The sequence below is a fragment of the Paramisgurnus dabryanus genome, chromosome 16 (assembly GCF_030506205.2).
Source record: "Paramisgurnus dabryanus chromosome 16, PD_genome_1.1, whole genome shotgun sequence".
Classification (NCBI taxonomy): domain Eukaryota; kingdom Metazoa; phylum Chordata; class Actinopteri; order Cypriniformes; family Cobitidae; genus Paramisgurnus; species Paramisgurnus dabryanus.
In genome coordinates, this window is record NC_133352.1 from 29,254,372 (window position 1) to 29,266,846 (window position 12,475).

At 40.6% G+C, this 12,475-nt stretch overlaps 2 protein-coding genes across 3 annotated transcripts; both read right to left on the reverse strand.

Moving 5' to 3' along the window:
• Positions 1–366: 366 nt before the first annotated feature.
• On the reverse strand, positions 367–2,065 carry LOC135752329 (uncharacterized). Its single transcript, XM_065270821.2, has 4 exons — positions 2,017–2,065; positions 1,852–1,896; positions 1,420–1,562; positions 367–1,332 (listed from the first exon to the last, which is right to left on the reverse strand). Exons 1-4 carry the CDS (start codon positions 2,063–2,065, stop codon positions 619–621), a joined length of 951 nt encoding a protein of 316 aa, XP_065126893.2. The 3' UTR covers positions 367–618.
• Positions 2,066–3,463: 1,398 nt separating this feature from the next.
• Positions 3,464–10,808, reverse strand: mcm7 (minichromosome maintenance complex component 7). Of its 2 annotated transcripts, none has more exons than XM_065274568.2 (15): positions 10,633–10,808; positions 9,376–9,455; positions 8,897–9,061; positions 8,681–8,805; positions 7,649–7,829; positions 7,415–7,552; positions 7,184–7,333; positions 6,955–7,069; positions 6,747–6,878; positions 6,431–6,514; positions 6,081–6,292; positions 5,571–5,836; positions 5,245–5,413; positions 4,237–4,346; positions 3,464–3,906 (listed from the first exon to the last, which is right to left on the reverse strand). In XM_065274568.2, exons 1-15 carry the CDS (start codon positions 10,661–10,663, stop codon positions 3,699–3,701), a joined length of 2,166 nt encoding a protein of 721 aa, XP_065130640.1. In that variant the 5' UTR covers positions 10,664–10,808; the 3' UTR covers positions 3,464–3,698. The 2 variants fall into 2 exon arrangements, with proteins under 2 accessions (XP_065130640.1, XP_065130644.1); XM_065274572.2 differs by lacking the exon at positions 10,633–10,808 and adding an exon at positions 9,764–10,216.
• Between the last annotated feature and the right edge of the window lie 1,667 nt (positions 10,809–12,475).

Genomic DNA, 12,475 nt, shown 5'->3' on the forward strand with positions numbered 1-12,475 from the left:
CTTCCTTGCATAAACCCGCCCATAAAATTCAGTACATTCAACAGCGCAAGCGTTCATGAATCGAATTAGTTGATATTCACTGACAGATTGCCTGTGCAGAGACCTTCCCCAAAATAATCTACATAAGACATGTTTTAATTGCTTAACTTTATTATAAAACTATAAAATGTTTCTTACAAATGTATGTTGTGAACTTGAATGTCAGCTACTGTTGTGTGTTAGTGATGTGTGTCTTGTGTGCATATTTTTTTTATGGCTGTGAGTTTCTGGGTATTTTTGTGCCCATGCTGAGTGACTGTAAAACACTTTAAACACAAACAGCTGTGAGGTTGAAACTAATGAGCTTCAAACCTGCTGAGTTTACTACACAAAAGCTCACAATATTACAGGATTACCAGATCTACCTTCTCCATCTGGGGTACATTGGCTGGTTATTGAATTAAACAACTTAAAAGAATAATTTTAATACATTCCAATGAGTGAAAACCATTTTAATAGTTTAGCAAAGTATCTCAACACAAATCTACAAAGTGAATACAAACACAAATAATACAATGTTTGTGTAGATTTCCACTCAATCAGGACCGTTTTTTTTTTTTTTTTTTGCATGGATTTGGTCTACGCACTGTCGGCTGCTTTGTCCTCTGTGTCGGCAGAAGGAAACGGGTATCGGTATGGGTCATATAGTTCAGACTGGTAGTTGTAGGGTGGAAGGTAAAACGGATATGGTTGTTTCTTTTTAATGGGCTGGGGTGGAGGTGGAGCTGGCTCTGCCTCGTCCTCATCCTCCTCCTCTTCTATTACGGGTGCTGGGGGTGGGGCTTTACCCTTGAGGGGGCGTGGTGGGTTGTCGATGAGGCAATCAGGATCCCAGTACGGGTCACAGTCGTATTCCATTCCCTTGAAGAGCATAGGGGCGGGTGGAGGTTGAGGGGCAGGCTCTGACTTTTTGATAGGGGGTGGAGGAGGGGGTGGTCCTTGCAGCTTGCAGGTGGGATGGTATCGTGGGTCACACAGAACTGGCACGGCCCCGGTGGGCATGTAGACGATGTGTGGCTTACACAGGGGGTCTTTGTTGTTGCACAGGTAGATGACGTCAGCCTGAGAGACAGGATGCGCCGCTTGGGCTTTGACCGGAGCGGGGGCCGGAGTCTTTTCGGGTGGTGGTGGGGGCGGTTTGCAGGCTTTGTCTTTGGTGGGGTCACATCTGGGAAGCGGAGGCAGAACTGGAAGCCCAAGTTTGCTTTGGTAGTAAGAGGCATTGGGACCGTAAACTTGTTCCAAGTGTCTCATCTGCTGATACAACATCCGGATTCTGTCAATCTCGTACAACTGCGGAAGAAATAGGAGCACAATGAAAATGAATGAACTGGATATTTGATGTAAATATTCAGTGATGTATATGGCTAAAGGTCTCACTCCCTCTGTGTGTCCAATGCTGGTGTAGTATCTGTAATACGCCTGGAAATCTGGAGTCTGCCTGTGCCAATTCGGATCGGCATTGCGTTTGGGTCGAGAGTGGGACAGGAATTCATTTGCCTTGTTGGAGTCGATATTGACTCCTAACCCAAAAACAGAGATATGTGTGATCCTGTTTGTAAAATCCAGGTTAAGTCTAAGTCTAGCAATGAGATTTGGGCATCAAAGTTTGATTTCAATCTTTGACATGGCATGAAGATATCAAAATTATATTTTCACAGAATGTTCTTTGCATTATGTTGAATGTAGAAAACAGTAAAACATTGGAAAATGACTTTAGTTGGGTTTTCACATACTGTCTCTAACTTTTGAACCCTTTAAAAACACTTGAATATTTTTCAGAGCCTTTACCAAAGAATTTGAGCGGTTTACCTTCCTGTTGCAGGAGATTTATTAGAGATTTCGCCTCAAGTTCATCTAAAGATAAAAAGTTGAAATACAATGGTAAAAAGAAATGACAAAGTCAATGTGAAATTATAATATAAACAAAATGTTTTGCATTGCTAAGACTTAATAAAAGTGATACAATAAACTTACAAGGCAGCAACAGCAAGCAGCTGAGCGCGAGTTTCACTGCGGACCACATGACCTCTGACCCAACACACACACATTTTACAATTTTTTAAAATGTACATATTAAGTTTAACAGAAATGAGCGATTTTCATTTACATTTTTTATCAGAATATAGAAATAAAATATATAAATCGTTTTTAAAAGTTATAAAAAAAAGTTTTCACTCACCTCCTGCAGCACGACACCTTTTGCCATCACTAGTCGCTGACAGGTGCTTTTATACCCGTCTGTGACCTGCTCGAGCACGAGCCAGTTATTTGTCAGATCACCTTGAGGACACGCCCAGCGCTCAAATATCCACGCTCCCGGAAATAATAAAAGGGAAACTTTTAAGAAATATCGGCCGTTTCTCAATCTGAAGGCTGCAGCCTCCGGAGGTCGCATTTGTAGGCTGTATACGTCATCAAAACGGTCTTATTTCAGAATAACAATTATAAAGGTGACTATTATCCTTAGTTAAACGCAGATTGGTGTAATATGCTTATGACTTGCGAATTTAATGCTCAGTTAAATAAACCAGGCTTGATTACGTATGCAGCCTGCATATGCGACCTCCGGAGGATGCAGCCTTCGGATTGAGAAACGGCCTATTAACGGGACACGCCAGGGTTTCCCAAACTTGGCGAATCTCTGGTGGTTTGTGAGGGAATTAAAGGGGGTTTTGTGAGTTTACATGAAAATTTACATTTTTATATATATTATATAGTTTATTTAAAAGTTTAAAAAAAGTTTATTTACAATTAATTAATCTAAAAACACGTAGACAAAAAAATTTTTAATATTCACGCCACGAGACCATTTCACCCAAATATCAGAACTCTTGCAAATACGTTTTGCATACCAATAAAAGAAAATACTAAATTAAGTTTTACCAAATGAAGGTTTATTGACAGGTAATAATAACAACAACGACTTAAAATAATACTGATAAACTTTAGAACGGATAAAAATAAATAAAAAACGTTTTTGAAGTTAAACATGCAAATGTGCTACTCCATTATTGAAATTAACAAAATATGAGTACTTGAAAAAAATAAGCTAGGATAAGTGTGTAACTTACGGTTAAAAAGTTTTAAACCAGTGGTAATAAAACCGATCAAGTTATTGAGCTTCATCCACATGTATTACCTGACAAGCATGGCGTCTGGACGCCTGTCGCCATATTATTATGGGTTTAGTTAAAACCAGATGTTTTCCAATATAGTGAAACTTTAAAGGCTCATAAAACAGCATTTTGCAGACGCGATGCATTCCAGACTAACAACCATTTTCATCACCTTTATTTCATCCGGACGAATGTGCAGAAGGTTCAGTCAAATACAAATAGCATTTACAATGACCATCATAATCATCACCGTTTACAATCACAGTAAATGTGCAAAATATTTTTTTTACCTTCTACGTCGTAAAAAAAAAAAGACTTATTTTACTTTGATAATATCAGATCTTTATAACGTCTGCATGTCTTGAATCTGTAAATAACCTCTATAAAACACAAGAGCCAGAGCCAAACGTAAACTATTTACAACATTTATTTCCGAAATTAAAAGCAAGAAACCCCAAACATGAGAGAAATATCATGAATTTAACATTGTCACTTTGATGCAGAAGCTGGTGATCACCGAACAAGCACGATGGTTCAAGTTCAAACAAATGTGACGCGTGTGCGCGCCTGGTTAATCTGCCACACGTTCAGCTCCTCGTATTCATCAAGAGCGGCCTGGAACTGCGCAGGTGTGAAACCACGAGACACGCAGCGTTGCTCCGCCTCCGTCATGTGAACCGACTTAACAGAACCATCACCAGCCAACTCACGCAACAGAGAGAAGATGACATCTGCAGGCCGCTGTGCCCTACACACACAAAAAAAAAACCCACACGTGAGACTCAAAGGTAATTTTCAAAGATCATAGCTGTAAATAGCTGTATCCAAAATAGCCCCCTTATTCACTATTCCCTACATTTGTTCACTAAAATAGTCCACTTGAATGATTGAATCTAGGATACTAAAGGTGCTGCAAGCGCCACACATCGGTTGTAAAATCATTATTGCAGTACATTATGGGATTGAAGTGCACTCGAAACACACTACAAAATAGCCGTCCCCATTAGTTAGTGCACTATTTAAAGGTATAGGGAGCAATTTCGGACACAGCCCAGATCTGCTGAAACAGTGCTTGTACCTTGTGTTGTTGGTCTTGTCGGCTTGCAGGGAGTCTTTGCTCATCTCCATAAGTCTCATGGCTTCATTAACATCCTCCTTCTCTACAACATCAACCATCCGCAAACGAGCCTGAACACACACACGATTATTAATGATACATAAATGTAAAGAATCTATAGACTGCCATGTCATACAGCTAATAGGTCACATTAAAATCTATGTAGTATAGATCAGTTATTGATGTAATCAACTTTCAGTCAAGCAAACAATCAGTCCAGAAGATATCTGATCACATCGTCGAGTTGTGCCGGCACTGTCAGACCGAGACAAGTGCAATGCCTTCTGGGAAAGCTGGCAACTGCCCAAGTCTCCGCCTCTCAACACCAGCTACTCTCTTAAAACCGTACGAGCTTTCTACGTCTCTGAGGTGTCATGCACGTTCAGTTTTGCATGGGTTTGCACAGCGGCATGACCTGAAGCTGGCTGCCCACCCTGCAAAGCTAAACGTCAACATGACGAAAAACAAGGGCTTCAAGCAGCAAAGATCAGAAAGAACGGCTGCACCCTCTGCTGGTGATGCCCGACGGCAGCGTGTGTTGTAAAGTGCAATTTCTGCAGTAGATCTTAACAGCAGCTACCTGCACAAACAGCACTTTTAACACCCAACAGCCACACATAACCATGCTTGCAGAGATGGATGCGAGTGTATTTACACTTTAAAGGATAGTAAATGTATCCACACCTCCTGTGACACCCCACACTTGAATCAGTTGAAACAGGTCTTATCCTGTGTGTGAGTTAAGTGCCCACACCGCAGTAGGACACACAAACACTATCTGCACTGTAAGCACTTTACCACACACAGGACACATCCAGGCCAGCCATTTGATGTTACTTTGTTACATTAACCTCATGGGTTTTAGGGGCAGAATGTGACAAAACTTACCTTTCCTAACATTATGAGTAAAAAGTAGTTAAGATAATAAGGTTTAATTTAAAAAGTTTATGGGATGCATGTGCATCTCACCAGGGCAGTGGAGAGTCGCAGAATGGACAGCAGTGTTCGGGCAGAGGTAAATGTTGTGTCTTTGCTAACTCGCGCCTCTTTCCTCATCTCCACGTACGCCGCTGTGATGTAATCAGACAGAGCCTCAGGAACCACTGGCTGCTTCTGTTTGCACTTATTGATGTAACGCCTGCAGACAGACAAGATTGATCTCACTTTAACTTAAACTCTTCTACACCAGCTTTTAGTGAGTCATGATGAAATCTGATCAAAAGAGTAGATCAAGTAGCAGACTATAATATGAAGTGTGTGAACCGCACAACTTTGAAGCGTGTGTGTGTTTTTACCTCATAAGTTTCATGTCAATTGGAGTGAAGTGTGTAGGTGGCTGTTTGCAGTGCTGGTGGACGTATGTAATGTGTTGGGCCAGTCGCAGGTCGTTGTCAGCATCTGGTTTGTCTTGGATGAGCCACAGCAAGTCAAAACGAGACAGCAATGCAGCAGGCAGCTGAATGTTCTGCTCGATCGTCTTGCGAGGATTATAGCGGCCATACGCGGGGTTTGCAGCTGCTAAGATCGAGCAACGTGCATTTAAAGATGTCATGATGCCCGCCTGAAAAAACAAGAGCAATGTGTTAAAGGGATAGTTCACTTTAAAATGATGTTGTTCTAAACCTGTATGAATTTCTTTTTTCTAATAAACGCAAAAGATATTTTGAAAAATTATGGAACACACATAACAGATAGTGACCATAGACTTTAGTAAATGATAGAATTTTCATTTTAAAGAAAACTTTCGCTTTAAAAGTCTTGGTCGCATTGTTTCCCTATCATTGTAATCCAGACAGCTGCATTACCTTGGCGATAGAAATGGTTTGTTGCTCCATAACCTCATGAATGGCGGTACGGTCTGCATCCGCCATCTTATCAAACTCATCGATGCAGCACACGCCCAGGTCAGCCAGCACTAACGCCCCACCCTCCAGGGTCATCTCTCCTGTGACCGGGTCACGCATCACAGCTGCCGTCAAACCTACACCAGACGAACCTCGTCCAGTCGTGTACTGACCTGAGGGATAGAGTTAGACACATGACAAGATGATGCTCAACACTAAGACTATAATAATCTAATCAGCACTGTAATATCAAAATGTAACAATTCTAGTTGAAGTTATACACATCTGAACATAAACGTATGGAGACTCACTGCGTGGGGCAAGACGGTCGATATACGACAGCAGCTGAGACTTGGCAACACCCGGATCTCCCATTAGACAGATGTTAATGTTCCCTGGAAAACACACAGACGTCTTTAAAAATATGCACACACAGTGATGTTGAATCATAAATCAGATTTCTAACAAAAAAAAACATGAAGTGCAACTTCTCAGAGGCTATAAAGATGCAATAACAGTAATCTGCTAAATGTGTTGTAATTACATTATAGGATTCAGAAAATCTTTCCACATAAAAAATATGTTTTATATATAACCTAAACCTAATCTTGCTTAAATGTCACCCACCTCTGATCTTCATGCCACGTGGTGCCTGTTCAACTCCACCCACCAGCAAAAGCAGAAGAGCCTTCTTCACATCCTCATGACCGTATATCTCTGGAGCGATGGATCCTGCCAGCTTCTCATAGAAATCCTCCTCTACACACAAACAGAACAGTAAACACACAACTCCTCATCTGAAAACACAACACACACAAAAAAAACACACATCTACCTGTAATTTGTCTCAGCTCTTCATCACCAAGCTCCTCTGTACCCAACTCATCATCCTCAGTTTTATTCATCAGAGTGATGCAATGACACTCCAGATACGTCTCTGAGAGCAAACCCTGAAACAGACACAATCTTTCTTGTAAATGTGAACGGCACTACAGATACACTAACCCAACCAAGAAAAACTGAGAACCCCAAAAATAAACACACTACAAAAAGTGATGTGTCACCTGCACAGCCTGTCTGAACCCAGAGCGCAACAAAGGAAGAAATATTCCAGAAATGGCCACGTGATCTCCAGGCTGCGTCACGCGTGTGTTCTCTCCACGCGCATAAATGGTCATACTGCGAGGAATGTTTCCTACGGGCACCTGATCACTCTGCAAAATCATTAAACACAAATTTATTATTCACAGCCTGTGAGGTAAATATCACACATACACACACACGCATGCACATACATGTTCCTGAATGCGCAGCTCCTGGAATTTGACGAACTTTGACCCTCTTGTCTGTATATACAGTCGCCCTCCAGATTTGTTGGTGACACATTCCTGACTGGGGCACATGATCAGCGGGGTGAAGCTCGGAGAGGCGATCTAAAGAACAAGTTATGTTTAATTGGATCGCATTTCTCAAAATAAATTCATACAACGAAAAATACACAAACTTTTAAAAAGCATCAGTATGTTTACCGGCTGATACGTCTCGGCGCCGCACTGGTCACATGTGTATGTGGCGACAGCCATCATTGGTTTCACCTCCGTTGCTCGGGTTACGATACCTCTGACGTTCACCAGCTGACCGATGCTGTCGGCCTTCACGTCACGGACCACCTTTGCCTTCAGTGTGGATGGAGGTCGGAAATACACCTCACTGGAAAAAAAGTTATAATGAAACTAACTGAACACTGAAATATTGATGTTTCATTCAGAAAATGTATCAATAAGGGGAAAACTGTTAATCCAACCCCCATTTTTAAGCACTGTGTTAACTCATAAGAGGTCATGGGTATGATTTCCAGTGTGCACGCACTTAGCAACACTACAATGTTGGAAAAGAAAGATAATATAATTCAGTAACAAAACCATGTTTTACATTGCTAAAGGTGTTGTGATACACAGAATCACTGGGCGCAGGTGTTCATAGATGTGTTTTATCATAAATAAACCACAGCTACTGACCAATCACAATGAAGAACTGTAGCTAACCGTTTTGTTAAGTGAAATAGTTTGTGAAAATGAATCACATTCTTAGATAACAAAATACAGATTTAACATAAAAGCATGGTGGCAATGCTTATTTTTGGCTCCTTAAAGAAAATGTTAAAGGTGGGGTGCATGATCTCTGAAAGCCAATGTTGACATTTGAAATCACTTAAACACGGCCATACCCCAATAGAATTTGGACCTTCTTTTGATAGACCCACCCCACACATATGCAACCCAGTGTCGGTTAGTAGACATGCCCCTTACTGCTGATTGGCTACAAGTGTGTTTTGGTACTCGGCCCGACTACCTTTTCCAAATCGTTTTTCAAACATTGTGCACCCCACCTTTATATGCCCTCTCATTTTGGATCAAAATATCTGCTGAATTAATTAATGTAAATGATTGCAGGACCCACCCTAATGGATCAGTCACCTAAAAAGAATAATTTGGACACCGAATTTAACCAAACGATGTGCGTTTAACACTAAAGGTCAGAGACTTGAGTGTTTGACTTACAATCTGCGCATGAGTTCAGATGGGTACTGATTCCTGGAGTCACGGGTATCTGCAGGGTCACGACCTCTGGTCTCCATCATCAGCCTGTGCTCAATATAAACATCCAGCGCATCCTTTGCCACAACCTACAAAACAAACACATCCGTTGTACCATGAAATCATCAAGGTTATTTCCAGTTTTGACATTTGAGCCCTCATAAACGCGCACACACACACCTCTCGTTCTCTGTATTCAGGTAGCAGCTCATGAACAGCATCAGCAAACAGTGCGGTGTAGCGTTTGGCGTTTTCACACACGCTCTCCACCAGCTCAGGGTCTTCTTCAGCCACATCGTCCAGATCCACCACCAGTGCCACCTGCTCACGGTGAGCCAGAGAGACCTGCATACATGCACCAATAAATTAAGTGATGGAGTCTCACACACCTAGGATTGCAAAATTCTGGGAACTTTCAAAGCTGGAAACTTTCCACGGGAATATATGCGAACTAACAAGAATAATACAAAAATCTTGCAGTTTAATGTTGTTCAAAACAACAAGATTTAATGCAATTTCAGTTGAATTTCTAGCATGCACATGTACACAGTACACTGAAGGGTTATTGATGCCAAACCCCCTGAATATACTTGCATTTTTAAAGAACACGCACAGATCATTTCTTGATTCTGACCCAACACAAACCCGTAAAAACTCACCAGTTGGGCGCCGTATTTGAAGACTTTCTTTCCAGAGTCATCCTCACTGTAGAACTCCTGCAGAAAGCGCCTACACTTCTCTGAAACCCAAAAGAACGAATCATTATTAGAAAGTGACAAAGCTGAGTGTTTGTTTAACTGGAAGAAAGCGGCAACTAAAAGTTCACATAGCTCGCGCAGGTGCATCTATACAAGGCGCGCGCCCACTGACAAAAACAGCAGTCATGTGAGCGGCCCCTCCCCCGCGCGGAGGAAAGCGCGTAAACAAAACAAACAAACGGCCGAAAATGCGCGTGCTTGAGCTTTCGCGTTACGCAGTAATCGAACTGAATCATGTTTGGATATTATGGCCATTTGAGATAACGACGCGCGAGCTTTAGATATTTACCAGCAGGTGTTTAATAAGTATGACGCGAACGACTCCTCCAGACTGCCCCGTGTCGAGCAAAACAACATCGATGCACGGTTGTGTTTACGAAGCGGATCACGACTCCTCGACCCGAGTAGAGTTAACATATCCTCATCTCTGTTTTAGCATCGCAATACGTTATAAACCGAATAACGTCATGACACTCGATAGCTCCTGTTTTTGTAAACAAAGAAGCACATGGCTCTTCGGTCCCGTCACCACCGGCGCTGCTTCCGCGATCCATCCGCCGTTAAATAACCCCACGCGCAGATACGAGCCTGTTAGAGGTACCGCGTAATTAAACAAAACAAAAACACAGTGTATCGTGCACAACTCCGTAAAGACGATTAAGCACGTATTCGTCAAACTTTGGCCTGAAACCGCGCCAGCCGGTAAAAACTAGCACGTGCTATCTCTGCGCGCCTCCGCTCTTTGTTCAGAAGTTTCATCCGGGCATTTTATCTTCCGCGCGCACTCGACTCCCGAACCTGCGTTTGCAGCAATAACTATTTTCATACGCGTTAAATTTACAAAAAACAATACGTAAACAGTGCGATTTTTCAAAATGTATCACAGAGGTCTAAACAGAACCTGTTCAGCAGGAATTTAACTAAAGCATATCTCGTTATTTACATTTATGCTTAAAATGTTCATGTTTATCACAGTTTGACTCACGTTCTCTAACGAGGACATAAACTTTGCAGAACTTTTAACAGAAAATATATCCTAATTTATAATCAAGACCCTTTATTGACACTATACAAGCACAGCGAAATGAGAGAGTCTACGAGTAGCGTTGATGTAACGTTAGTGCGTGGTAAAAACCGAAAGTAAAATTTTCAACTTACCCTTCTCCGCCACATAATCTTTCGGTGCCATGTTTATAGCAGACGGTTTAATAGTAAAATGTGATGGAGAACGTATAAATAATCCGCTTGGAAAGTGTTGAAGGCACTAAAGATACAACAGCGACTCGACGGCAGCTGCAAAACTGGCGCGATTCTGCTTACACTTTCCACCAATGGCAACGCGTCTCTATGCGCGCGAAGGCGGAGCTTTGCTGTGGCGCGAAAGTCTTCTCAACGTGATGTGTCATGTGACCACACAGCTATGGCTGACTCGTTTCGTCACAGGACCTTTCATATAAAATATAAGATCTAATATAGAAAAAGTTTATTTAGATTACGGAAGCTTCAGATAAATGTGAGATTCTGGTGGGTACCTGCTCATGTAAATATAAAATGGAATGAAAAAGACCAAATAGCAAAGAAATAAACTAGTATAAACGATATAATAAATATTCTTTTTGGTAAAGGAGAAGCTAAAGCATTAATTAAAAAGAAATTATGAATAAATGGCAGTACATATGGGACATGGATAGAAGTACAAGGAAATATTATAATATACAGAAATGTGTTAATGCACAGGGTGTGAATGGAAGGAATAGAAAAGATGAGTCTGTTTTAACCACTCTGAGGTTTGACCATACAGGGTTAAATAAAACATTGTTTTTGTAGGGAAAAGTAAATCAGATGAATGTGTGGAATGTAACATCAGAGAAAATGCAGAACATATACTGTTACACTGTCGAAATATGGGGAAGAGAAGATTATATTAAAGCAAATTTAAGTCAGACAGAAAAAAATGAAACCTTGAAGGTGTTTTGGGAACAACAGGAAAAATGGTTAAAGATACTCAGGACGCTGTTGTGGAATATTTGAAGAAAATATGGATGTATTATAGTATTTCGCTTTTTTAAAATCCATTAAATATAAAGTAGATCATTCCCATGCTGCTTACTCCGATACAGTAGGTGGCGGTATGCACCTGATTGTTGCAATCCGCCATAAAACGAACAGGAAGAAGAACGTCACGCGGAGGATATCCGCTCGCTGATTAAACACTATCCGCATCCGAAATCGTGTACCGTAACAGTACGTACCGAAATAGATAAAGTACTTTCTGCTATTAGTGATGGGAGAATCAATTAAACCAATTGCTTAAAAAAAAAAAAAAAAAGATTCACGGTTTCGAAGTACCTAAACATGGAGCCACCTGGTGGTGAAAATTTTATAAAGCAGTACGATCTCAGTCCAAATATTTTACACATTTTACAAAATAATTGCAAAGGTTTTTCTAAAAATATTTTTTAAGAATAATAAATAATTTAACTTAATCCATTAAGTAAAAGTGTATTCTGTGTTTTTAGTTTTATTAAGGGCAAACATATCATTATGAACACTCTAGCTACACTTTTAACTATGCACATGTTTGTCATTAAATCTGTATAAACAAAAAGTAGGCAAAATATCAGTCAGAACAGAAGGGTGAGTGTTTTATGAACTTGCATAATAAAACTCACCCGAGTTCACCTAATAATTTTAGACACTGGTTATTTGTGATAAGCTCTCCCAAGTGGTGAACCATCGATTTTCTAAACAGTTTATGACGTAATGAAGCCTCGTTACAAGTTTGAGCAAACTATTAACTCTTACATCTTTTGTTCTCAAAATACTGGATGCATTTTGTTAAAATCATTCATCAACTAATCACAAATAGGTCACAAAACTTATTATCCAGTGATAGTTTGAAATGAGCTAATAAAACACTGAATTTCAGTCTAACAAATAACTTTTTAGTTTAATTTCTCTCTCTTACCAACAATAAGGTACCCCAAAATATTGCTAAAAG

Excerpts from the sequence above, each read along its gene's own strand:
- mcm7 (XM_065274568.2), bottom strand. The coding sequence starts at position 10,663 with ATGGCACCGAAAGATTATGTGGCGGAGAAGG. Across the intron at positions 7,553-7,648 it reads GCGCCGAGACGTATCAGCCG|ATCGCCTCTCCGAGCTTCAC; the intron begins GTAAACATACTG and ends CTTGTTCTTTAG. Across the intron at positions 4,347-5,244 it reads TGCGACTCTCCACTGCCCTG|GCTCGTTTGCGGATGGTTGA; the intron begins GTGAGATGCACA and ends GTGTGTGTTCAG.
- LOC135752329 (XM_065270821.2), bottom strand. The coding sequence starts at position 2,065 with ATGTGGTCCGCAGTGAAACTCGCGCTCAGCTGCTTGCTGTTGCTGCCT. Across the intron at positions 1,897-2,016 it reads CTGCTTGCTGTTGCTGCCTT|ATGAACTTGAGGCGAAATCT; the intron begins GTAAGTTTATTG and ends TTTTATCTTTAG. Across the intron at positions 1,563-1,851 it reads AAATCTCCTGCAACAGGAAG|GAGTCAATATCGACTCCAAC; the intron begins GTAAACCGCTCA and ends TTTTTGGGTTAG.